Source organism: Gopherus flavomarginatus, chromosome 3 (genome assembly GCF_025201925.1).
Source record: "Gopherus flavomarginatus isolate rGopFla2 chromosome 3, rGopFla2.mat.asm, whole genome shotgun sequence".
Taxonomy (NCBI): Eukaryota; Metazoa; Chordata; order Testudines; family Testudinidae; genus Gopherus; species Gopherus flavomarginatus.
Genome location: NC_066619.1, coordinates 68,888,120 through 68,915,630, shown reverse-complemented (window position 1 = coordinate 68,915,630; position 27,511 = coordinate 68,888,120). Strand labels below are relative to the sequence as shown.

The 27,511-nt window shown below is 38.9% G+C and overlaps 1 protein-coding gene across 5 annotated transcripts in view; it reads left to right on the top strand.

Moving 5' to 3' along the window:
- The window catches only part of FBXL17 (F-box and leucine rich repeat protein 17), a 498,281-nt gene that overhangs the window by 330,151 nt on the left and 140,619 nt on the right, over positions 1-27,511 (top strand). Inside the window, exon 7 of one of the 5 annotated variants that reach the window (XM_050945801.1) lies at positions 19,947-20,030. The exons of the other annotated variants lie outside the window; for them this stretch is intronic. Coding sequence (XP_050801758.1) covers positions 19,947-19,974 — 28 coding nt within the window. The 3' untranslated portion in view covers positions 19,975-20,030. Of the gene's footprint in view, positions 1-19,946; positions 20,031-27,511 lie in introns of those variants that run through there. 5 annotated transcript variants of the gene reach the window in all.

Below are 27,511 nucleotides of genomic sequence, written 5' to 3'. Positions count from 1 at the left end.
CAGGGTTAATGAATTATTTTTTGGTCAAGGTATAGTTAAGGTCCAGAGAAAATAATACAGAAATACTAACAATAATGATGGTAATAATAATACATAAATACATAAATAAAAAGATTTTGTGGTCCATTGAAAAACATCTGGCATCCGGATTTGACCCGTGGTCTGCCTATTAATTACCCCTGGACCCAGATTTTTAAAGGTATTCAGGCATAGCTGCACTCAGCATTGCTACTCCTAACTGATTTAGGAACCTAAATGTCATTTTTAAAATGGATTTAGACATGTAGGAGTTGACTGTTAATGGAATTTAGGCTCCTATGGCCTAAATCCTTTTTGAAAATGAGCTTTAGGCTCCTACAGGAGTTAGGTGTTGCAATGCTGAGTGCAGTAATGCCTGAATACCTTTAAAAATCTGGACTTAAGTGTCTAGGTAGTTAGAAGACCTATATCACTGAAGCATCTGATCACCTCCCAAGTATTTATGAATTTATCCTCCAAACACCCAATGAGGTAGGGAAATTTCATTATTCCCATTTCACTGATGCAGAACTGTCACCCAGAGGAGTGAAGTGAATTGCCCAAAGTCAAACAAGCCATTTTTCTTGAGTCCTATTACAGCACCTTTAACCACAAGATCATCCTTCTCCCTCTCTCCATCAAATAGCAGTACACTGCGAGCCATCCAGGCTCCTAAATCCTCTTTAGTAATCATTTAGACAAGCTACACCTATTTATTTATCTTCATCTTTTTGATAAGTCAGCCCACTAGACAATCATTTTTATTGCTCTTCTCTGAATTCACACCAAATGTGTCAACCTCTTTCTGGTTGCCCACCCATCTTTGGTCAAACATTATAATGTTATGCTGTTCTGCCATTACTGCTTTCCACAATTTTCGTAACATTTTATACCTTTGTTTTGACTTATTTTTTCCTCAGTGTGTTACTTTGCATTTAATGGGTTCATTCCCACTGAAATTCCAGTTGCTGTTTTTCATATTATTTGTCTGTTTCATCACATTCATAATGCACTTTCCTTTTTTACATTCATTTTTCAGACTTTGCACTTAACTAGCAGGATTATTCCATTACATTTCAGGAGTTACCACTTGTAGTGGTTCAAGAGTGTTTTCTGTTTGTCAATGGATATTTGAACTGTTCTTTCTAATTTCCTGAAGGTTTTTATTTGTTTAAATCATTGCACAGGACAATTTAGCTGATGTAAGCTAATGTACAATGATGCTTTATTGCAGGGGTAGGCAACCTATGGCACGCGTGCCGAAGGCGGCACGCAAGCTGATTTTCAATGGCACTCTCACTGCCCAGTTTCTGGCCACTGGTACATGAGGCTCTGCATTTTAATTTAATTTTTCATGAAGCTTCTCAAACATTTTAAAAACCTTGTTTACTTTACATGTAACAGTAGTTTAGTTATATATTAAACTTATAGAAACAGACCTTCTAAAAACATTAAAATGTATGACTGGCACGCAAAACCTTAAATTAGAGTAAATAAATGAAGACTCGGCACACCACTTCTGAAAGGTTGCCGACTCCTGCTTTATTGTGAAGACAGAGTTACTTGCCTAATTAATTGTGCTGGCCAAGAACATGAAAATATAAAAAGCATTCTTATTATTATAGGTAAATTAACATGTACTCATATCAAATCAGTGATAAATGTTTAAAGGGTCTGCTTTTAGTACATTAAAGGGAATTACACTGATATTTTGATTGCAAAAAGAACAAAGATTTTCTTTTTAAAAACTGCAGGATTAATTGAATTGATGTACAGTAGGTACTATAAAAGCAGCAAAGAATCCTGTGGCACCGTATAGACTAACAGACGTTTTGGAGCATGAGCTTTCGTGGGTCAATACCCACTTCGTCGGACGCATGCATCCGACGAAGTGGGTATTCATCCACGAAGCTCATGCTCCAAAACGTCTGTTAGTCTATACGGTGCCACAGGATTCTTTGCCGCTTTTACAGATCCAGGCTAACACGGCTACCCCTCTGATACAGTAGGTACTGTGTTTTAAAAAAAAAATCTATAGAAGCAAAATCCTGTTTGCTGTATTTATTATGAGTTTCTGAAATAAGCAATGTTTTATTATTGCTGGATCTGGCACATGCCTGACTATATGATGTACCTGCATTTCCTTTAAAGAGCAGCTGAATCATGCTTTCTGCTGACTCTTACTGAGAGCTGTGAAGGAGTGTGAGATTCCTCATGTTCCCACTTCAGGATATAAACATTGTAACTGCTCACAGTAAAGTTGCCACAGAGCTCTTTCTAAGCACGCACATTTATTCTTAAGGTAAAAAGCATTACATAGAAAACATATTTAGAACAATTAAAGAGTCTACATTGATGCTAATAAGCTTGCCAGAGATCACCTGACCCCTAACAAGGCCTCTGGCAAGCGAACAGTGCCCACCAAGCGGTTTTTCTGTGGTCACAAGTTCACAACAGCTGTTACCTCAGAAGAAGAACATTCCTGAATAGTTTGGTCCCCCCTTTATAAAACCTGGGTCTTTGATCTGGCATAAGAAATTCATAGACTGAGAGTTTCTCCTTAGGGCATAGCTTCAAAAGTCTGGGTTTTTGCATAACTGGAGGATTTACATTTGTATACACTTCCCCCTAGAGATTTCCTGCGACACCCACTTAACTTTAAAAGTTCACATTGTTTCAAATAGTCATTTGAAGCTCATAACACTGCCCAGGTTTTACATTTAGTCAGGACTTCTCTCTAGAGATGTTACTTACAATTCCACAATAATACAAAGAATCATTGAAGTGTAGGGCTGGAAGGAACCTCAAGAAGTCATGAACATTGACATTTTTGTTAAAATGAACTCATAGAGAATCATAGAGTTTAAAGCCAGAAGGGTCTACTAGATCTTCTGATCTGACCTCCTATATAGCACAAGCCACCAGCGCCCACACACTAAACTCAAAACTGAAATGAGGCTGAAGTGATGTGGCAAAATTTTTGAATGATACAAAATTATTCAGGATAGTTATGTCCAAAGGTAAGTGTGAAGAGTTGAAAAGGGATCTCACTAAACTGGGTTAATGGGCAACAAAATGGCTGATTAAATTCAATGTTGATAAATGCTAAGTGATATACATTGGAAAACATGTTCCCAACATCATTCAAAATGATGGGGTCCAAATTAGCTGTTACCACTGAAGAATGAAATCTTGGGGTCATCGTCGATATTTCTCTGAAAACATCAACTTAACTATTAGGAATTTTTAGGAAAAGAATAGATAATAAAACAGAAAATATCATAATGCCACTATATAAATCCATAGTATGCCCACACCTTAAATACTTTGTGCAGTTCTAGTCACCTCATCTCAAAAAAGATATATTAGAATTGGGAAAAGTACAGAGAAAAGCAGCAGAAATGGTTAGGGATATGGAACAGCTTCCATATGAGGAGAGATTAAAAAGAATGGGATTGTTCAACTTTAGAAAATAAAAGATTATGGGGGGGAATATGAGAGGTCTATAAAATCATGAATGATATAAGAAAGTGAATTTGGAAGTGTTACCTCTTCACATAACACAGGAACCAGGGGTCACCCAATGAAATTAATAGGCGAAGTCAACATGAGGAATTTGTTTCCATGGGATGTTGTGAAGGCCAAAAGTATAACTGGGTTCAAAAAGGAATTAGATAACTTCATGGAGGATATGTCCATCCATGTCTGTTAACCAAGATGGTCAGGGATGCAGCCCCATGCTCCAAGTGTCCCTAACTGCCAGAAGTCAGCACTGGACAACAGGGGATGGATAACTAGAAACTGGCCTGTTCTGCCCTCTGAAGCAACTGGCGCTGGCTACTGTCAAAAAACAGGATAATGGACTAGATGGACCATTGGTCTGACCCAGTATACCTGTTCATAAATGAGAGCCACCGGAAATCACAACATCACTGCCAGTCTGACCTGGGGGAAGAGTTCTTCCCAACCCCACATATGGCTGTTAGTTAGACCCTGAGCATGTGAACAAGAACTAGCCAGCCAAGCACCTGAGAGAGAGAATATTTGGTACCATCTCAGAGCCTAAGCCCACCCCACCCAGTGTCCCATCTCTACCCATAGTCACCACTTATGCTTCAGAAGGAGGAGATAAAAATAGCATCCCAAAATAGATTGGGTGGGGGAAATCACTTCCTGACCTCTGCCATTGGCTGGGTAAATGTCTGACGCATGACCTTTAGGACAGGGGTCTCAAACTCAGTTTACCTTGGGGCCAGTGCCAGTCCTCAAATCCTCCTAGTGAGCCAATTATGTCACTGAAGATGGTGTTCAGACAAGAAAACGTTTATATTATATTTTTTTATTTCAAATTTCTTAGACATAATAAAACTGTCTTACAACTTTATACAATTCTTTGCCTGCCAGAGAGTTTTTAGTGTTTGCCAGACACCTGGCAACACTTCAGTTATGTCAGTTTGTTGATATTTGGCCTCCGTGACTGAGCAGTTGAAACCTTCAGAGTTGCAGCAAGGTGTGCATCAGATAGTTGTGTTCCGTATTTTGACTTGTTTATTTTCGTTGTGGAAAAAAGTGACGCTGCCTCCATGGCTGACTCTGCCTGGCAAATAGTGATGATATTGCAGTCCCTCTCCCCCAGCCAATGAGAACTGCACGGGGCGGTGCCTGAAGCAGACATTGCCGGCAGTGTGTCTGCATGCGTGTCTCCTCCGTGGGCTGCAGTGAGGAGGTTCTCAGGCCGCAGATGGCCCATGGGCCAGGACTTTGGGGTCCCTGCTTTAGGAACATAAGACATAAATTGAAAGTGAGCTTCAGAGCTGTTGAGCCACGCCCTCGACCATCACAAGCAACTCCATTATTCAGTTGCACACAAATTTACCTAGCTCTCTTAAAACTTAAGTTTTTTGCCTCCCACAACTCCTATTGAAAGGCAGTTCCAGAACATCATCCCTCTGATGATTAGAAACCGTTTTCTAATTTCCAGCCTGAATTTGTTCATGGCCAGTTCATACCCATTTGTTCTTGTGCCAACATTGTCCTTTATCTTAAATATCTTGTCACCCTCCTTGGCACTCTCTTCTCCCCATGTATTTATAGTGAGCAATTGTATCCTCTCTCATCCTTCTTTTTGCAAGAATAAACAAGGCAAGCTCTTCCAATCTCCTTTCATAAGACAGGTCCTCCATTCCTCTGATCATCCTAGAAGCCTTTCTGTGCCCCGTTCCAGTTTAAATTAATCTTTCTTAAATGTGGGTGACCAAAATTGTACACAGTATTCCTAATGACGTCTTACCAATGCCTAAGATACTTTAACTTAATTCAATAAATTTTAATTTAATTCCATAATGTTCCACTTAATTCAGTGGGTTATTCCAGCATATATCAGGAAATTGCCATATCCATCATATCTGCTTGACTCCACGGCTGATTTTTAAAAAGATTCTGTTAATTCATAGTGCTGGTACAGCTGATTGTGTGATCAACTACTTGTATTACATTGCAATGATATGCGATGGTGGTCTTATTTCACACATACGTGGAACCTTTAAAACGAGAATCTCAAAGCACTTGGGGTGAATTAATTAGGCCTCACAATACCTCTGTGAGGTAATCTGAGGGATTTGATCAAAGTTGCATGCAGTTGTACAGTAGTGGCAAAGATAGCAATAGAAACACAGTCTTGATTCTCAACTACTAGATCACACTCACCCCTAAAACCAGAGGTTTTATCTCTGTCTGATGTTTTAATGCTACTGTTTACCCAGGGATTCTTGTATACAAAGTGTTCTACACAAGTGATTCTTTTGCCACAAATTTATTTTCAGTGGGGAAAGCCAGAGAAATTCCTCTCTCCAAATTAAACGTTCTCTAGCTCAAAATTCAACAACTTCCATATCAGATGATCTGTCTTTCCTTATGTCTAATGTATTCTTCTTTAGTTTACATCATTACTTGGTAAATATATTACAGTATGCTATTTACTTTCGTCTATGGTTTCAATAACTTTACATGCACTCCTTCCCTGTTGGATCTGTCTGTCTATCCAGTAATTCTGAGTTTATAGTACTATCACAGACTATCAGGGTTGGAAGGGACCTCAGGAGATCAATCCTCAGACAGATTTTTACCCCGGTTTCCTAAATGGCCCCCTCAAGGATTGAACTCTCAACCCGGGTTTAGCAGGCCAATGACCTTTCAAGGTCCCTTCCAGTTCTAGGAGATAGGAATAAGTACTTTGCTAAGTACCTTCACCCCATACAGTCATGTATAATGTGACATATTGTAAATGGGGTTTATAATTCACGTTAATAATTGTTAATTACATCACTGCCCTTGTCTTTTCAAAGTATACTACTGTAGCTCTTGAGAATCCTTAACAGCAGTTATCAACAACCTTTATATGTCTTTGACCCTTAACTGAGTGTTTTTAAAGATTTGTGACCACTCCTATTTTCCTTGATCTTATTGGGGAGAAATGCCTACAAACAATTATTTAAATGATTGAGGTTTGGCTGTTTCACACAAATCATTGAGATCATAAGTGGATCATTTTATGTGAGGTATAAACAAAATTTAAAACAGAATGATAACTTAGCAGACAGTATATTCCTTTTCTTTGATATTTTGTTCTGTATTTAATTATGATAACAAAAAAATAGGCTTTTTAAGTTCTGCAGTCTTTACAAAACATCTTTCTTTTATTTATTTGGTGACTTCAGTAGTTTGAGAATGTTTCAATAACTTTAATTCTATGGATTTATTCCAGTAACAACAGAGGTTTGTGACCTTTACCTACCTGCCTTGTATGTTCTTTAAAAGATGTGTAGATATAAATTCTTTTTTATTGCTTAAGAAAGAGAAAGTTATTCTTGTTTTTTCCCCAACTCCTCCCTTACTAAGTAGAGGAAATTTCCCAGATTGCACGAGGAATCAGTCCTCTAAGTGTGTAAAGATATATCTTAATAATACTCCCATTATCTCAGACAAACATCAACATTACTATACAGGTACAGTACCCTACATAGCCTGAAAATATGTCATAGGCTGTCATCTTGTCAGCTGGCATAAGTTAAGCAAAGTTAGTTTTGGTAAAAACAAAACCAAGTTGGTTTTCAGTGAAAGATCATAAATGCCAAACTAGTGTAACTGGATGTTTGTGAGAATTGGTAAGGAGATACAGAATCTTTCATCACTAGTCTTTCACCACTGTTCAGATATAACCCTATATGAGTAGCTCTCAAAAATCACGATCATTTAATGACTGTTGGTGACCTAAGTAAAATGAGTTCATAGTTTCCTTATAATTGCCCACGAGTGTCTCAAGTAATGCCATTCTCAGTAGGGAGGACAGAAGTTATTGGACATGGAGACTGAAGTTCTATCTCACAGTTTAAGGCTAAGGCACGGTTAATAGAGCAGTGGGTCTAAGTCATACTGCCATTGACTTTGCTTTAGATCTTATATGGATAAACAGAAGGCTTAAGTCTCCTGGGCTAGCAGTCCACAAGCACTAAAATTATTTAAAATTTAAGAAACGGCCCCCAGTGTAGGTGCTGCAGTCATGGTGATTATTTGGTAGGGGAAGCTATGGTGATAGAGTATCTTCTTTCGGATAAAATTAAAAAGAAAAAAACCACTACATAGACCCCTGAACACACGTGACACTTTTAACTAGGAGTTATGTAGCAGTGTCAGCACTGGTATCTCAGCAAAGTGGCATGCTAGCCATTTAAATTGCAAACTACCTGTTGTTTCGCTATATTTGATGCTGTAAGTTAATCATCATTTTCCAGACCTAAATTATTATTAGGTGCTGCTGATATTATTTAAACTTGTCTTTGCTGCATTTAAACTTGTGCTGCATTTCAGCTGGTGGTCTCTTGTTCAGCAGGTGTGTGTGAAATGCTGTTTGGACTCGGATCTTCTAGGTAAAAAGTGCTACTTAAATTTATAGAATTATTATTCATCAGTATGTGGGAGTTGATGTACTGTAAACCATTCCAAACACCAAGCTTGTATGCCACATCCATGTGTAAAACTATATGTAGGTTAAGAAAGAGAGAGAGAAATCTAGCTAAATTGTCTTTCTTATGAGTGCAAAGCCCAGAATTGTAAGGAAAGTAACCCAAAAAATTTCATATGCAGTGATATTGTAGCCATGTTGGTCCGAGGATACTAGAGAGACAAGGTAGGTGAGGAAGTATCTTTTATTGGACCAACTTCTGTTAGTGAGACAGACATGACTATGAGCTTATACAGAGCTCTTCATGTCTGGGAAACATACAGAGTGTCACAGCTAAATACAACGTGGAACAGATAGTTTAGCATAAGTAGTTAACATTCAAGGTGAAATGCCCACTAACACCCCTGCAGTTACAGGGAGGAAAGAAAGGTGGAGGTGGGGAAGGCAGCTTGGGGGGCATTGTGAGTCAATTATAAATTGTTGTAATAAACTGTAAATCCAGTTTGTCTATTCAGTCCATAATTTTTAGTGTCCTGCAAAGTTATGAATTTAAGCTACCAGGCTTTTCTTTTGAAGGTGTTGTGCATGTTTTCTTTGAGGATGATGACTGAGGGGTCAGATATAGAATGATCACTTTGTGAAAGGTGTTCATCTACAGGTGATGTGGTGTTTTTATCTTTTATCATTTTTCTGTGTGAGTACATATGAGATCATAGTGCTTGTCTGATTTTACCCACATAGTTATTACTGGGGCATTGAGTGCACTGGATGAGGTACACCATGTGTTGTAAGGCATGTGTAGGACCCATGGATCATGACAGCTGTGTTGTGAGGGGTTGATCATCATAGCAGTGAACCTATGTCCGTAGGTTTTGCATCTCTTCTTCTTTCAGGGTCTGGTGCCTTTTTGGTCTCCTGGTTTGGGAGGAGCTTGCTTCTGATGATGAGCTTGGAGAAGTCATCCTAGTACCCATGGCTGTTCCTATGGTTTGGACAAAATGTTTGTTGTTGAATGTAAAATTCTTATGGGTGAGGATAAAATGGATGAGAAAAGAATGCCAACAGGAAGGGCAAAGTTGTCCAGTGCTCAAAAAAATTTCCACAAAGACCTCCCACCCCAAATTAGTGATATAGACCACTGACAAGAAAAGGACTGTTGAAGATTGTGATTACTAAGGTGAAACTGATAAAATGTAACCTGGCTAAAAGGAAATGTCCCAGTAGGGAATTTCCTCTGTCTCCTACCTTCCAGGAAAGTGGTGCACAACAAATCAAGGTCTGAGTATAGTGTAGCTATTGTGGGCATTCATGCTGAGCATTAATGGGACAGTCCTTGGCTTGGTATGATATGAGGAAAGAGGACATATCTAAATTAGCCGGGGCACAAACCGTTTAGCACTTTGCAGGTGAAAGCCAACAATAAAAATTGCGGACAAAAATCATGTCAAGCACTCCCTTGTAGGAAATACCATGTAATAAACAGTCACATTCTGCCCTAATTGAAATGTCCAGACAGTTGGAATAGTTTAATCTTGATTAGATAAATATATCAGTAAATTCTTTGCAGAACACAGATGATTAAAATACATTCTTGGCAGCCACTGCTACCTGAACAGCAGCTAAGAACAAGCAAAGCATCTGTGCTGTAAACCTGAGAAACAAATGCTAGGTATATCCTTTATTTGTTTTCTCATGTAATTATGATGGCTGCAATCTTGGCAGACCAGGGGGTTAAACTGTGGACCTCCAGAGTTAAAAGTCTAAAGCTCACTCACTTGGGCTTCATCTCCATCACATTCATCTCCTCTAAGGATTGGGGACAAAGGGAGACCTGTAACACACACCAGATGATTACATGATCTCTGTAATGTCTTCTGGTCACTTCACTCAGCACATAGGCATTACCCAACTCAAATCTAGGTTGAGTCTTGTCAATGTCCCAGTCCTGGTTAGGCACTGTTATGACTGAGGTAAATCATACTGGATGGATTAGATGAAATGGAGCTGTAGAGCTTTGTGTCATCCATATTCTGAAGACACTGCTGCCCATACCTCCCTATTAGCCCTGCTAGCAGCCTCATACACCAGCTAAATAGGAGAGGATGACAGAATTAAAACTGGTGAAACCAACAAGAGAGAATTCTCGGTGCAGATAAACAAAATCATCTAGGATCTTGCTAAGAAAGAAAAGAATGGAGCTACTCTCATCATTATGTCTACAAAACCACATGGTCATGTTAAAGATAGTAGATACATATAACAGAATCAGCACTGATGCCTGATCATTGTGCACAGCCAGAAAGAAATTATCTTGAGCCAAGATGTAATAATTATTTCCTTAATTGATACTGGAATCTTGCTTTCCAACAGCAAAATATTGATGATTGATTCCAAAAATGCCCAAAGGCATGCCTTCATCAGACAAGACAAGCAAGTATCCAACTTGCATGTTACAACCTGAATGTGCTCTGGGACCTCCAGAATCTCAGAGTAACAACGACTGAAATTCCTCTTAAAAAACAGAAATGGTGCTGATAAGAAGGGAAAATATTTGAAGACCTTGTCAAGACTCAGACCTCACCAGTGACCAGTGTCATTAGACCACAGATCATCAAGTTTGTGTGATGCCTTAGGCTTTTGCTGGACTCATCACTACTCCAGGAGTAATAGACTCTCAAATTGCTACTGTAGTGAGGAATTTTCAATCAATGACTTACCAGGAAACTGCATCTTTTTTTTTTCAGGAGAGGACCAGCAACTTTCATGCTAAACTCATTCTGTAATGCCAGAGGTTACAGGTGTCAAAAGAAAACTGAAGTTGGTGCAGAAGATGCAGCATATATAGCAAAACAGTGGTAGACATTGCCTCTGCTTTGTAAACTCATTGGTTCTCCATTCATTTCAGAACAGAATTCAAAGATCTGGTCCTAACCTATAAAGCCCTTAATGAACTGGTAAAGATGAACAGAGAAAATGCCATTTGTTCTTGACTCTGACTTTTATCATAATATGGTCCAGTTCTCAGATACCAATGTACTAAACATCTTGTAAAAAACTGAAATATAAAGACTGATAGAAACATAAGCTGAGAAAGCTCTGCATTGTCACCAATAGACATGATTCTGCTATCATGCAGACAGATCAGTATGAATCTGAGCGATCCTATATGCAAAATAATTTTGTGGTATTTAGATGTTGTTTGTAATTATTAGAACTGGGAGCACTGGCTGTTGGGAGTCTGAAAGGACAGGAAACAGGAAGGAGGGGAAACGAGTTGAGGAGACAGAGTGAGAGTTACAGAGGATGCAGCAGCAACTTGGTAAAGAGGTTTCCACTTTAAAAATAAAGTCCTGTTGAAGTTTGTTAGCACCTTGCTTGGTTGATACAACAAATTTGAACTTATAATTTAATAGAACGAGGTTACTTATGCATCCAAAATGAGTTCTGCTTTCCCTGTCTTTAGGCAACAATATTGTCTGTCTGTCCTGCAAATAATCAACTACCTAACTGTTTTGGGCTTCAAATTAAGCAGCATGAACTATATTTCATTAGGAGTTAGAGAGAGACTAATATTTCTCAAATATCCCAATCGATATTTCCTAGGTATAGCCTAAGTAAATAGTAACCACTAGCCTTGGTAAATAGTAACCACACTGAATTAGATTTTGAATAATATAAAGCAGCATGTTGAAGATTGGGAGTATTGTTTACTCCTACTGACTACCAGACATCAGCAGAGTTGTTTACTGTCTGGGTGAAAAAAGTAAGCACAAGCTTTTGTTTTCTTGATACTTATTTCTTCTCTGATTTCACAACTTTGTACGTGTAGCTTGCTTTGACTCTTAACAGAACCATTTTACCACAGGAAAAGTGAGAACTGATGGGTTTGCCATTTTAGTGACTTAGGGTGCTTTATTAATAATTATTTGGAAGTTGATATTTCCTCAGAATAGGCTGTTTAGTCTCAGGGTCTTTGACTGAAATTGTCTACCTGCCAATGAGCAGCAATAGAATCCACAAGAATTTGTTTGCCTATCTAGCACCTAGATTTTAACTGATTTACATAAGAATGGTCCATCTAGCTCAGCATCCTGTCTTCCAACAGTGGCCAATGCCAGATGCTTCAGAGGGAATGAACAGAACTGGTAATCATCAAATGATCCATCCCCTCTCATCCACTCCCAGCTTCTGTCAAACAGAGGCCAGGGATACTCAGAGTATGTATCTCTGCACATCCTGGCTAATAGCATCAATGGGGCTATCCTCCAGAAAGTCATCCAGTCCTTTTTTCTTAACCCTGTTATCATTTTGACCTTCACAATATCCCCTGGCAAAGAGTTCCACAGATTGAACAGTGTGCTGTGTGAAGAAGTACTTCCTTTTGTTTGTTTGCTGCCTATTAATTTCATTGGGTGACCACTAGTTCTTGTGTTAAGTGAATGAGTAAATAATACTTCCTTATTTACTTTCTCCATACCAGTCATGATTTTATAACCTCTTTCATATCCACCCTTAGCTGACTCTTTTCCAAGCTGAAATGTCCCAATCCTATTAATCTCTCCTTGTATGGAAGCTGTTCCATATCCCTAATCATTTTTGTTGCCCTTTTCTGTACCTTTTACAATTCCAATATATCTTTTTTTGGATGGAGCAACCAGATCTGCATAAAGTATTCAAGATGTGGGTATACCATGGATTTATATAAAGGCAATATGATTTTTCTGTCTTGTTATTTATCCCTTTCTTAATAATTCCCAACATTTTGTTAGTTTTTTTTAACATTGAGTGAATGTTTTCCAATTTTTTTCTTGAGTGGTAACAGCTAATTTAGACTCCATCATTTTGCAGTTCTCCACTGTGCATTATGTTGCATTTATCAACACTGAATTTCATCTGCCATTTTGTTGCCCAGTCACCCAGTTTTGTGAGATCCCTTTGTAATCCTTTGCAGTCTGCTTTGGACTTAACTATCTTGAGTAGTTTTGTATCCTCTGCAAATTTTGCCACCTCACTGTTTACCCATTTTCCCAGATCATTTATGAATATGTTGAACAGCAAGCACTGGTCCCAGTACAGACCCCCCCAAAGAACACCACTATTTACCTCTCTCCATTCTGAAAATTGACCATTTATTCCTATCCTTTATTTCCCATCTTTTGACCATTTACTGATCCACCTTCCTTCATGTCCCATGAGAGCTTACTTTGCTAAGAACCTTTGGTGAGGGACTTTGTCCAAGACTCTCTAAAAATCCAAGTATCCTATATCCACTACTAGATCACCCTTGTCCACAGGTTTGTTGCCCCCTGAACGAATTCTGGTAGATAGGTGAGGCATGATTTCCCTTAACAAAAGCCATGTTTACCCTTTCCCAGCAAATTGTGTTAATCTATGTGTCTAATAGGTATGTTCTTTACTATAGTTTCAACCAGTTTGCCTGGTACTGAAGTTAGGCTTATTGGCCTGTAATTGCCAAGGTTGTCTCTGGAGCCTTGGCATCACATTAACTATCCTCCAGTCATCTGCTATAGAAGCTGATTTAACTGATAAGTTACATACCACAGTTAGTAGTTCTGCAATTTCGTATTTGAGTGTCTTGAGAATTCCTGGGTGAATGCCATCTGGTTCTAGTGACTTATTACTGTTTAATTTATCCGTTTGTTCCAAACCCTCCTCTGATGACACCTGAATCTGGACAGTTCCTCAGATTTGTCATTTAAAAATAATGTTTCAGGTGTGGGGATCTCTCTCACTTCCTCTGCAGTGAAGACTGATGCAAAGAATTCATTTAGTTTCTCAGCAAAGGCCTTATCTTCCTTGAGTGCTCCTTTAGCACCTCAATTGTCTAATGGCTCCATTGATGTTTAGCAAGCTTCCTTCTTCTGATGTACTTAAATTTTTTTTTGCTGTTACTTTTATAGACTTTGACTAGTTGCTCTTGAAAATCTTTTTTAGCCTTCCTAATTATATTTATATTTTATATATGGGAATTATTTTGATTCAGGGATACAATCTGTGTTCTTCTGTATCTCATTACAACTACTCAATGATAAAGTTTCCAATTGGGGCAAATTAGTCACACTACCTAAATATAGCTTTAAAAAAACTTATCCTTTGGTTTTCTGTCTAATTACATAATTTCTCAACAAGATTTCATTATTCATTTTAGGACTTTGGGAAAAGCAGACATTTTTAAATACTAGGCAATATTTAAAATATGTATTTGCAAAACACAGTTGGCAGCATACTAAGATCACAATACAAAGAAAGAAACTCTCCCTTCCTAGTCCAGAAGAAAATATTTTGCTAGCATCACTTCTGTATTATGAATGTAATTTTATATCCTATAAAGCAGAGACAGCGTCATCAGGCATTTTTCTCAAGTAATGTACTAGTGATAGGAGTACTAGATAGGCAACCTTCTTGAAGGATATTCTTAATTGATTAATTAATAGGTCCTGAAATCTTGCCTTTAGACATTTTATAAGAGTCACAGCAGCCTGGCTATGCATCATTTCTAGATTTAAAGTGAGTGAAACATCTTACAACTGCGGTACACCTATCAAGATTTATAGTAGTATTTCAGTCCAAATCGAGAGCTGTAAGTTTATACAGAAATTTCATATCAGTTTTAGGTGTAGGGTACTGAACTTCATATAAGATTTGTATGCTGAACATTTCCAATATGTTTGTTAGTATTGCATGACATAAGAGTTCAGAGTGATCATTTTGTGAGACGTGTTTGCCCAGGGTGCTAAAGTGTTTTTGTCTGCTATTGTGTTTTTGTTTGAGTTCGTTTGAGAGAGTAGTGATTCCACTCTATTTAGTTAAAACTCCCTTGTTTCAAACTGGAACAGGTACAGAGAAGGACTACTATGATGATCCGAGGAATGGAAAACCTGTCTTATGAAAGGAGACTGAAAGAACTTGGCTTGTTTAGCCTAACCAAAAGAAGGCTGAGAGGAGATATGATTTCTCTTTATAAATATATCAGAGGGATAAATATCTGGGAGGGAGAGGAATTGTTTAAGCTTAGTACCAGTGTGGACACAAGAACAAATGAATATAAACTGGACACTAGGAAGTTTAGACTTGAAATTAGATGAATGTTTCTAGACATTAGAGGAGTGAAGTTCTGGAACAGCTTTCCAAGGGGAGTAGTGGGGGCAAAAGACATATCTGGCTTCAAGACTAAGCTTGATAAGTTTGAGAGGATGGTATGATGGGATAGTGTAATTTTGGCAATTAATTGATCTTTGATTATTAGCAGGTAAATATGCCCAGTGGTCTGTGATGGGATGTTAGATAGGGTGGGATCTGAGTTGCTACAGAGAATTCTTTCCTGAGTGCTGGCTGGTGAGTCTTGCCCACATGCTCAGGGTTTAACTGATCACCGTATTTGGAGTCGGGAAGGAATTTTCTTTCAGGGAATATTGGCAGAGGCCCTTGAATTTTTTCACTTTCCTCTGCAGCATGGAGCATGGGTCACTTGCTGGAGGATTCTCTGCACCTTGAGGTCTTTAAACCACGATTTGAGGACTTCAGTAACTCAGACATAAGTTAGGGGTTTGTTGCAGGAGTGGGTAGGTGAGATTCTGTGGCCTGCATTGTGCAGGAGGTCAGACTGGATGACCATAACGGTCCCTTCTGACCTTAAGTCTATGACTCTATGAATCTATGTTCTGCAGTATTCATTTCTGAAAGGGTGCAAAGAAATAAAATTCTGGGGGTTTGGGTTCCATTTCTGTGAGGCACAATCAGTAACAGTAATTGGCCCAATTATGGTAACAATTTTACAGTAGATACCAACTCAGCGATATTGATGGGTGAACCTGAATAGAATTGGTTAAGATAAGGATTTAGAAGTTTAGTTGCTTTCTAAAGCTTCACCAGATTTATTTGGTCTGGAAATTGAGCTATGAATCTAGTGAGAACAGAGTTTTTTGTGAAACTCAGCCTAGAAATGATGTGCATATTTTTTAACAGCGAGGGTGATGAGCCATTGGAACAACTTACCAAAGGCTGTGGTGGATTCTCCATCATGGGAAATTTTAAAATCATGAATAGATGTTTTTCTAGAAGAGATGCTTTAGTTCAAGCACAAGTATTGGAATTGAGGCAAAAATTAATACAGGGAAATCCTATGTGTTATGCAGAAGGTCAGATGATGAACACAATAGTCCCTTCTGGGCCCTAAAATATCTGAACCTATGAAAGTGTTCAGTGTGGTCAGAAGTAGCACCTGGGATGGTACTCTGGGTACTTAAAAGCAGCAAAGAGTCCTGTGGCACCTTATAGACTAACAGACGTTTTGGAGCATGAGCTTTTTTGGGTGAATACCCACTTCGTCAGATGCATGTAGTGGAAATTTCCAGGGGCAGGTATATATATGCAGGCAAGCTAGAGATAATGAGGTAGTTCAATAGGGAGGATGAGGCCCTGTTCTAGCAGTTGAGGTGTGAAAACCAAGGGAGGAGAAACTGGTTCTGTAATTGGCAAGCCATTCACAGTCTTTGTTTAATCCTGAGCTGATGGTGTCAAATTTGCAGATGAACTGAAGCTCAGCAGTTTCTCTTTGAAGTCTGGTCCTGAAGTTTTTTTTGCTGCAGGATGGCCCCTTAAGGTCTGCTATAGTGTGGCCAGGGAGGTTGAAGTGTTCTCCTACAGGTTTTTGTATATTGCCATTCCTAATATCTGATTTGTGTCCGTTTATCCTTTTCCGTAGCGACTGTCCTGTTTGGCCGATGTACATAGCAGAGGGGTATTGCTGGCATAGGATGGCATATATTACATTGGTGGACGTGCAGGTGAATGAACTGGTGATGGTGTGGCTGATCTGGTTAGGTCCTGTGATGGTGTCGCTGGTGTAGATATGTGGGCAGAGTTGGCATCGAGGTTTGTTGCATGGATTGGTTCCTGAGCTAGAGCTACTATGGTGCGGTGTGCAGTTACTGGTGAGAATATGTTTCAGGTTGGCAGGTTGCCTGTGGACAAGGACTGGCCTGCCACCCAAGGCCTGTGAAAGTGTGGGATCATTGTCCAGGATGGGTTGTAGGTCCCTGATGATGCGTTGGAGAGGTTTTAGCTGGGGACTGTATGTGATGGCCAGTGGAGTCCTGTTGGTTTCTTTCTTGGGTTTGTCTTGCAGTAGGAGGCTTCTGGGTACACGTCTGGCTCTGTTGATCTGTTTCCTTATTTCCTCGTGCGGGTATTGTAGTTTTGAGAATGCTTGGTGGAGATTTTGTAGGTATTGGTCTCTGTCTGAGGGGTTAGAGCAGATGCAGTTGTACCTCAGTGCTTGGCTGTAGACAATGGATCGTGTGATGTGCCCGGGATGGAAGTTGGAGGCATGAAGGTAGGTATAGCGGTCGGTAGGTTTTCGGTATAGGGTGGTGGTAATGTGACCATCATTTATTTTCACCGTGGTGTCTAGGAAGTGGACCTCCTGTGTAGATTGGTCCAGGCTGAGGTTGATAGTGGGGTGGAAGCTGTTGAAATCGTGGTGGAATTTTTCCAGAGACTCCTTCCCATGGGTCCAGATGATGAAGATGTCATCAATGTAGCGTAGGTAGAGAAGGGGCGTGAGTGGACAAGAGCTGAGGAAGCATTGTTCCAGGTCGGTCTGGGTACTTAGATACAGGTCCTTGCTGAGATCTAAGCTGTATGAACACAGAAGATTTTGATTAGTTTTCTTAAAACTTCAAAGTGTTATGTATTGGGTGAAGGTTTCTGTTTATTCCTATTTCATTAAAAAAAATGCACTCCACTCTTCTAGAAGAATATTTATTTTAGAAAAGCATTTTTAAAGGTTCAAGTATAATGCAATATCCTTTATTAGACAGCTTCTGCACATTAAACAAGATCATTTTACTTGCTGTAGAGAACAGCTGGTTTTGAGTATTCTGTTTACTAATATGCCCGAAACAAGATGACACAAAGCGTTTAACAAAAAAACTTAAACCCATCATCACTGATTCTAAATTATTCTTATATATGAAGGCCTCTTAAACTCTTGCGCCACAAAGAGGTCTGAAGTAAACTGTCATAATCCTTAAGATGCAGACTAGTTGTAGCCATGCTGGTCCCAGGATATTAGAGAGACAAGGTGGATGGGTGATATCTTTTATTGACCCAACTTGTGTTGGTGAGAGAGACAAGCTTTCGAGGCAAACACAGCTCTTTCTTGAAAGGTGGTCTCTCACCAACAGACGTTGGTCCAGTAAAAGATCTTATCTCACCCAGATTGTCTCCCTAATAATATGTAACAGGCACAAGGAAGTGGAACCAACCTTGTTAGGAGAGGTTCTGTGCCTGGCCAGAGTTTAAAGCTGTCTGTCCCTACTTTTATTAGGGAAGAGTTTTGTCTAGCATTCTCAGGAGTGAATCTTTTTTGCACCCATAGGAGATGATGCACCAATGCTTAATAGATCCCTGAATCTTTCTCCATGTATGAGATCAAATAATTATACTTGGCACTTAGAAAATGCCTTTCATTTAAGGATCTCAAAGCCCTTTTCAGCATGAATTATCCTCACTGTATAATTCCCATTTTATAAATTAAATCAAGCCAAAGGGAGGTGAAGTGTTTTACCCAAATTCACAGTTGTTTGCAAAGCTAGAAATATAATCCAGATATCCTGACTCCCAAGTCCTGGCTCTAATCCCTATTCAATGCTCACCACTAAAATTTTTACAGTTTTGCCATTACAAATAGGTAATATTACCATCGTTTTCCTTATACTTATGCATGGGGAATGCCATAATGTGTGAATTATGTGGAAAGGCATTTGTACAGATTGTGGTGGTGACAACTGTATCTTGCCATCTCCCAGATGTAACACAGAGTCATCCATTTAAATCATAAATAAAATTGACCAACGTGCAAGTAGTATGCAGGTTTCTCAAGAAAGCACTAAAGAGCACTTAATCCTGACCTTAAGCAACATAAATCTAAGTTACTAAAGAGGAATCTTGTACTTAAAAGGAGATCTTGTTTAAATCAGTTATTGACAGGCATACAGAAAAAGTGGAGGGGATGGAGGGGAGGGGCTCTTTGAGCAAAATAACCTGGTTTCCTTTTTAAAATCCTTTAGAGGGCATAATAATTAAGTGCTTTATTGTGTTTTTTAAAACATAGTCTGGGAATGTGGGTGGGGAAGTGCACCATCCTGGCAGCCGTTCCTTAGGGCCTGATTTCCATGTCACTTACACTAGTCTACTCTTATTTACTTCTTGGTTTACATCAGCGTGAGAGGCGAATCAGGCCATCTGGCATTCATGGAGACATAATACCTTGATGAACGACGAAGGTGCAGCCAAGTGTGCAATGAGCATTCTATCTACAGCGGCTGAGTTTTGCAGGTTGGCATAGAATGAAGAGCCAGGCCATGCCCTGTCCCACTCTGGCCCCTTTGGTAATTCTAGCACTGGTGACTCTAAGAGATTCTCCTGATGCTTGTACTTTGGAAATGCAAGAACTGAGATGTTGGCTGTCACTTACCCCGGGTAGAAAGAGAGGCCCATAACGCACTCTTCCTCCCTTCCCTCTTCTGTATGTCCATGCAGGGCTAGCCCCTATCTAGCCTCATATTACATCCTTGTCATTTAACCTAATAATATACAATAGCAAAACTAAAATGTTTAAAAAGGAAGGCATTATTTATTTGTTCAGTATAAGCAAAAGTCACTGCTGGCAAAAATTTTCCAACTCTATTGTAGTCAGTGGAATTGATTGCTCTTGATTATTCAGTGGAGATATTGGCCCTGTGAATTTAAGATGTGACGCTTGATGTTCTTGCTATTAAAAAGCTTGATGGCCTCTTTTCATGTCTCATCCATGTTTCAAAAGCTTCTAGAAAATGGATAAAATGTAGCATTTAATTGTCTTGCAGTCTCTAGCATCCCTAGTTGTGGACTTTTCTCTCAAGGTACATCCAAACAAGTCCTAAATCTTTATTATTTTCCACAGTTGCTGCTATTCTGTAAATCTGTTGTAACAGCACCTACTACTTCCAGTCAAGTGGGAAGGCCACCTCCAGTACTATTAGTATGTAGGCCTGTAAGGAGAATGACTGCACCACAACTAAAGGCGAGGCAGAATTTGTGTGGGCTTACCCAAAGAAAGACAGCTCTGCTTTGTGGTTGGGGGCAGGGTGGGGGAGAGAGAGAGGAAGAAGTTCAGAAACTGCTGCAAAAGGTTCTCGGTGGTCAACTTTGCAGCAATGACTCACCTCACTACCCCCACCCTTAGGAATGTGGGTGGGGCAAGTCTCTATGTGAAAGCAGCAAGGAAGCCAGCACTGACCCACCCTCCCCTAGTAGGCAGCAAGTAGAGGCGAATGGCAGGCTGGGTTTGGACCTGCTGTGGGCATTACGCTAGTCGCCCCTTTTAAAGGGCGTCTGGGAAAGAATTTTTCCCATGCTACCAGAATTGGCTTTGGTGGAGTGTGGTTTTTTTGCCTTCCTCACAGCGAGTGTGAGGATGGACCTTTTCTGGTGAATAGAAAAGGTGGTAGGCCATATGTCGCAACTAAGTTTGTAATATTAGGCGGATGTTCAGTGCACGTACTCCGTAGGGAGAGCAGACAGTGACCAGATAAATGGCCTGGTAAAGGACTTAAAAAGAGGTCATTGATAAAGAAACAGAATTTCTCGATAAAGAAACAGAGTAGGTAAAGGGGTTCAGGGACTCATCCTGAAGGGAGCCTCCCCCCCTCCATTCTCATAGCCGTCCTTAAGCCTCTTGTGAGGCTGGTGGATGTTAAGGTCCGAGCCATGGGGAAGCTGGGGGACTTGTATAGAAACAAAGGGGTGCTGGTGGAAGCCCTGGAGAATTGATTTGAATAAGCATGGATTTGCCTGCACTGTACACTTTATCTGCCAGGTAGTCCCAGACATCTATATAATAAAGTTGTGGCCTGATAAAAACCCATAACAAGTCTCCTGTCCTCCTTGTGGTATACCCAGACAATGAGACAAATAGCTGACTGTCCCCTTCTTTTCTGTTTCTCAGTCCCCCAAATTAATACAAATCAATTGCTAGTGTTCCACACAGTTAGGGTAGCATAAATTCTAAAGACATTTAATTTTAAAAACTACTAGAAATTTGAAAATAATTGCACATTCTGATGTTATTTTGAATCTCATCAAGCCATGTATTAATGTGTCTCTAATGGCATGATTTCTTTTCACACCTCTACGGTAGTTGAAACTCAGTTCTTTTAAGTGAGATCTCCTAACCAGTGTATGGCAGTTCCAATTAGCTTCTCTTGGGCCTGAAGTGCATCACAAACGGTAACAATGTCTCCTAGGAACACTTTTGTTGCAAGTACTGTAGTCATATATCTTCATTAGTTCCTTTAAATTGTCACTAATGCCATGTTCCAAGCTTTTGAGAAGTAGACCAAAACCAGAAAAACTAGGTATCTATGTAGAATAGACAATTATTTTTCATAATTAAAGACTCCTTTGAATGCCTTTGATAGCTGTGAAGCTTACACAGTTTAATTTATTGACCATTACCACTCACTTAAGTCAGAGGGTTTAGTGATTTGTTGCCTAGGAAAAGAGAAGAAATATTTTGTCATGGCAGATGATTCATTTTCTAAATTTGTGATTTTTTTAAACATTATTTTTATTCTTTAAATTTTGCACAAACTATGAGCAAAATAAGAAAAACATAAAATGTTTAAACATGTTGTGTGTACTCTTATATGGGTACCATCAAAACCAATAGACCTCAATTTTTGCTTTGGTCCGAGTGTGTCCAGATCATGCTGTTTTTCTGCTACACTGTCAGCACAGTTCTTGAGAGGATGACAGTTTTTGGAGACTATTTCCCTTGCAGACACTCTAAAGGAATGATTTTTTCAACATTTCATTACTCTTCCTGCTTGTGCATGTAGAATTGAGAAGGGCTGAATAAAGATATAGCACAATATGCATGTGCACTGTTGCACACTATCTCCAGGATTTGTCAACAGTGGTCCTTCTAATTTAGGAAGCTGAGATTTTAACAGTATTGCAGTTGTTTTTTTGTCAAGTTCTCATACTTTCCAGAAATATGAAGGCATTTTTAACTGATAGGTGTAAGAGGCAGTTTTGATCCTGCCATCCTGAGAACACCACTGAACTTTGGGAGTTTGAAACTCCATTCATCATCACGTTACTGAACAGATTCTGCTTTCCTACAAATTCATGACACATTTTGTATTGTAACACTTCATATTTACATTAGTTATTTTCTTCCTCTGCAAAATATTATTTGATTGGTTTTGTACTGTGAAATCATTTTGTGCTATTTGCCTTTTCCTGAGCTCTGTACATTTACTTGTTCAGGATACCAACTTTATCAAATTTGATAAAAACTAACTGCATATCAGACTGTCAGAGAGTAGTCTTCATAAAACTTAAGATTGATGTGGAAAAGGCTTGGCAAGATGGCACAAGGTCTTTTCCTTGTCAGATTGAGTGAATGAATAATTATACTCCTCCCCCAAAACACATGATTTATAGTTCACTCTTCATTTGGAATTTTTCATGCGTTAGATGGTTCTAAAGAGTTCTCTTTCTTTAGAAAAGTCACAGCTCAATTCAGAAGATTATATTTTTAGTATGCTCAGTTCCTGAGTATCTTGTTCACTATTCTGTAAGCTCTACTAATTGAATTTGATTAGGAACAATTCATTGTTGTGGTTATAAAATTGAGGGGCTAGGGGTGCTCAAAAGAATATGTACATGTCAAGTGTATTTTCGTAGTCTGGGAAAAACAAAAAATATTATCATTATTCCAAGACTCACTCCTATTTCCAAAATGTTTGCTCTTTCTGTAAATAAATTGACATTAAATAATGAATGTTCAAAATAATATTTTTTTTAAAATCTAACAGTTTATGAAGATTGGTGCAAATCAGCCAGAGTATAAACTTAATGTCTTAAAAAGACAGATATGGCTACAATCTGGGGTAATTTTTTGATGGATTATAGCAAACAGACTAAATATGACTTGATCCTTGCTTTGTAGAAAAGGTTAATATCATTTGGTGCTTTTACCCTTTTTCTTTGATTTCATTTTTAACAATGATTAATAAAGGTAGAGGCAATGAATATACAACTACTTTCCCCTCTCCCTTTCATATTGTAAGGGACTTGTTCACCAACGTAACTGTAATATGTATTCTTTCCCATACAAGTTGATTAGTATGTGGGGGAGGCGATTTAAAGTGTTTTTGATATCCCTACAAATTAATTTATATGTCAGTGAGCTACAGAAGGAAACTAAAAGTGAAAATTAAATGGTGGAGCATAGCAGGCAGCTGACAGCGAATTTAAGCCTTTCTGCAGTATTGTTCTAGCTATGTTAAAGATTGCATGCGCTCAAATAAATCTATGATCAATTAATTTATATGGATGCCCCAAGTGATTCAGTGTTTTCATAAAACAAAAAATGGGCACATTTTGACAATGGGTTTTATATATTCAAATGTAGTGCAATCAGCTGAAAATTGTGAAAAATTCACTCGGATTATAGAAAGTTGAACTGTGTTTTCAATTTAAATTCTGTGGAGTTGCTCAGAAAACCTTAGAGGATTCCACAAGCCATGCAATGGGGGTTCAACTCTCACAATTAGAATAGCACAATTGGGGAAAATTAAGGAATAGGCAATATATGCAAGTCCCTTGGGTCCTAGTTAGTGAACTCATGTGATTATGTTAAAATTTAAGCTTTCATTAAAAATAATGCAATCTTGTATTTATGCTCATGGAGAAAAGTTTGAAAATATAAACTGAGTGTAAATTAGTGCAGTGCATCTGCCTGAGTCTTCAGTCAACCTGAAAAACAGTTCTGAGAAACATAAATTGCCTCCAGAATTGGGTGCTCCTGATACTGCCCTTCCAAGAGTGGAGGAGGGCACTGACAACCATCAAAGCCCAGGATTTTATGGGGAAGGGGACCTTCACTGCCATTACCCAGTCATGGCTCTGCTGGTATTGATGTTGGTATCAATACCCATACAGATTCTTAAATGAATGGGGGCTGAGACTTCCCTCTTCTGCAATAAACCGCAGCCTGCCTAAATCAGGAAGTGGTGGGGAAGTCCAGACTACCCAAAGAGGACTAGTGGTGGGAACCCCAGAAACCTCTCCTAATGCCATTCCTAAGACATGTGGGGCCATGACATGGTAGGAGGAAGCCATTTAGGGGAATGGATTGCCTTCACCTGGCCTGAACATGCCGTGTTTGCAAAGTTTCATAATTGACAACAAAATGAAAAACTAGGTTGTTTCTTTGGTTTGACTCTCTTCAGGTAGTAATGTTCAAGATTAATTTATAATGCTGTGTGCTTGCCCAGTTAATCTTCTCTTGGTAAACGCCTGACATAATTATAAAAAATTGTAAACCTTGTAGAATATATTATTGTGTCTAATGAGACGTAAATATTTTTTTCCAAAATTAGAAGTTGACCCAAAGTGTAGTGTATGTAAAACATTTTCAAATTAGGATTGGAACTTCAGTTCTCTGCCTCATGGCTTACCCCATAAATATTAATAGACAACATATCAAAATGTTCCTGTTAATTAAAAGGGCTGTTCAGCTTTTAATGATATCTAATTTGCAGATGTATGGTAGACTGCAAGTAGTTCTTGTTAAAATATATCTAGTCTCAGTTTGTAGGAGGATCATTTTCTTTTTATTCAGATTACGGATGTGTGCAGTAAAACGGTATTATCATGGAATACAATACAAAGTTTTATATTTATTTCTCTTAAAACTCAATTACTTTTGTGCCACCTCACAAAGGCAACAAATTCCTCTCCCAAAATGAAGTCCTCCAAAAATGTAAATGCATTTCATAAACCTTATAGAATAAGAAGGTTTAACTGTTTATGTAGTTTCTGATTTGTATAAAAGTAACCCGATGAACTTGCATGGTTCAAAGAATCAATAATGTGAAAAGAGTTGGTCTCAGTCCAGTTCCCAGAATGAAAATCACCACCACCGTTGATGCTAATAGGTGCCCTTGTTGGCAGTCTCAGTAGAGAAGACAAGAACTGGAATGGACATGGAGACTGTATTATCCTCTCTCCCCTAGAATTTTTACTTAAAGTCAAGGTTGAGATGCCATGGTAAGAAAGTTTTCAGTCTTTCTACCTTTGTGTTCTCTGCTCTCTGGCTGAAAAGAGGACTTCACTCTCCAGTACTGCCACTCTAACAGCTTTCCACATACTATGTTCACCCAATTTGAGAAAGGAAAATAGAAAAATTATTGAAAATGTGACTTGGTGCATGATGTAAACATGGTGAAGGAAATCAAGGTCAAAGCAACCTCCACAGGCAGTTAAAAAAAGTAGGTTTTGGTTCAGGATTTGAGGAGAGGGAAGGGGACAGACAACACTGAAAGTATATGATGCTGTTATCACTGTAAATTCTAACAGCTATTCTGATTTTAAGAAATCAAATTGTCAGCATCAACAGTAAAATCAGATTGGGGAATATTCTGCTGCTCCCGCTGCTGCTGTGTGGAGTGTGTTCCTGAGGGTATAAATGTATTTCCCCCTAAAGATTATGAAGAATTCAAGAATACATATTTTCACTTTAAAGTTAGCAAATATTTTTATCCTGAGTAATGCAGCTGGATTGACTTGGGAGCTGTAGCAGTCTATTGGGTCAATGACCTGCAAATTAAAGAGGACCCATTCTGGCTCTAAAGGAATCGTTACAATCCATCTTGCTAAAAATCCTCTTTTAAAAATGTGTCTGTGTAGAAAGTTACCCACTCAGCGGGCTATCACAGCTAGTCTAATGAGCAACGAATACGTTTTAAAATTAGCAGGACAAAAATACATTTTATGGTACTTCATTACGTGATTGATACTGTGTAAATAATACAGTTGTAACCATAACATATATAGAGAGAGTAATCCAGATTTAGTTATAATTAAATTATAAAGGAGTTGAACCTTGCAAAGGGAATTAAAACCAGTAGTAAAAGGTTCTATAGCCATATAAATAAGAAGAAAACAAAGAAAGAAGAAGTGGGACCGCTACACACTGAGGATGGAAAGGAGGTTAAGGATAACCTAGGCATGGCCCAATATCTAAATAAGTACTTTGCCTCAGTCGTTAATAAGGCTAATGGGGAGCTTAGGGGTAATGGAAGGATGACAAAAGGGAATGAGGATATGGAGGTGGATATTACCACATCTGAGGTAGAAGGCATACTTGAACAGCTTAATGGGACAAAATCAGAGGGCCCGGACAATCTTCATCCGAGAATATTAAAGGAACTGGCGCATGAAATTGCAAACCCGTTAGCGAGAATTTTTAATGAATCAGTAAACTCAGGGGTTGTACCGTACGACTGGAGAATTGCTAACATAGTTCCTATCTTTAAGAAAGGGAGAAAGAGTGATCTGAGTAACTATAGGCCTGTTAGTTTGACATCTGTAGTATGTAAGGTCTTGGAAAAAATTTTGAAGGAGAAAGTAGTTAAGGACATTGAGGTCAATGGTAATTGGGACAAAGTACAACATGGTTTTACTAAAGGTAGATCATGCCAAACCAACTTGATCTCCTTCTTTGAGAAGGTGACAGACTATTTAGACAAAAGAAATGCGGTAGACCTAATTTACCTCGATTTCAGTAAGGCATTTGACACGGTTCCACATGTAGAATTATTAGTCATATTGGAAAAGATGGGGATCAATATGAGAATTGAAAGGTGGATAAGGAACTGGTTAAAGGGGAGACTACAACGGGTCGTACTGAAGGGTGAACTGTCAGGCTGGAAGGAGGTTACTAGTGGAGTTCCTCAAGGATCGGTTCTGGGACCAATCTTATTTAACCTTTTTATTACTGATCTTGGCACAAAAAGCGTGAATGTGCTAATAAAGTTCATGGATGACACAAAGCTGGGGGGTATTGCTAACACGGAGAAGGACCGGGATATCATACAGGAAGATCTGGACAACCTTGTAAACTGGAGTAATAGTAATAGGATGAAATTTAATAGTGAAAAGTGCAAGGTCATGCACTTAGGGATTAATAATAAGAACTTTAGATATACATTGAGGACGCATTAATTGGAAGCAACTGAGGAGGAGAAGGCTTGGGGTATTGGTAAATCACAGGATGACTATGAGCCACCAATGTGATATGGCCGTTAAAAAAGCTAATGCGGTTTTAGGATGCATCAGGCGAGGTATTTCCAGCAAAGATAAGGAGGTGTTAGTACTGTTATATAAGGCGCTGGTGAGACCCCACCTGGAATACTGTGTGCAGTTCTGGTCTCCCATGTTTAAGAAGGATGAATTCAAACTGGAACAGGTTCAGAGACGGGCTACTAGGATGGTCCGAGGAATGGACAACCTGTCATATGAAAGGAGACTCAAAGAGCTTGGCTTGTTTAGTCTAGCCAAAAGAAGGCTGAGGGGGGATATGCTTGCTCTTTTTAAATATATCAGAGGTATTAATATTAGGGAGGGAGAGGAATTATTTAAGCTTAGTACCAATGTAGATACAAGAATGAATGG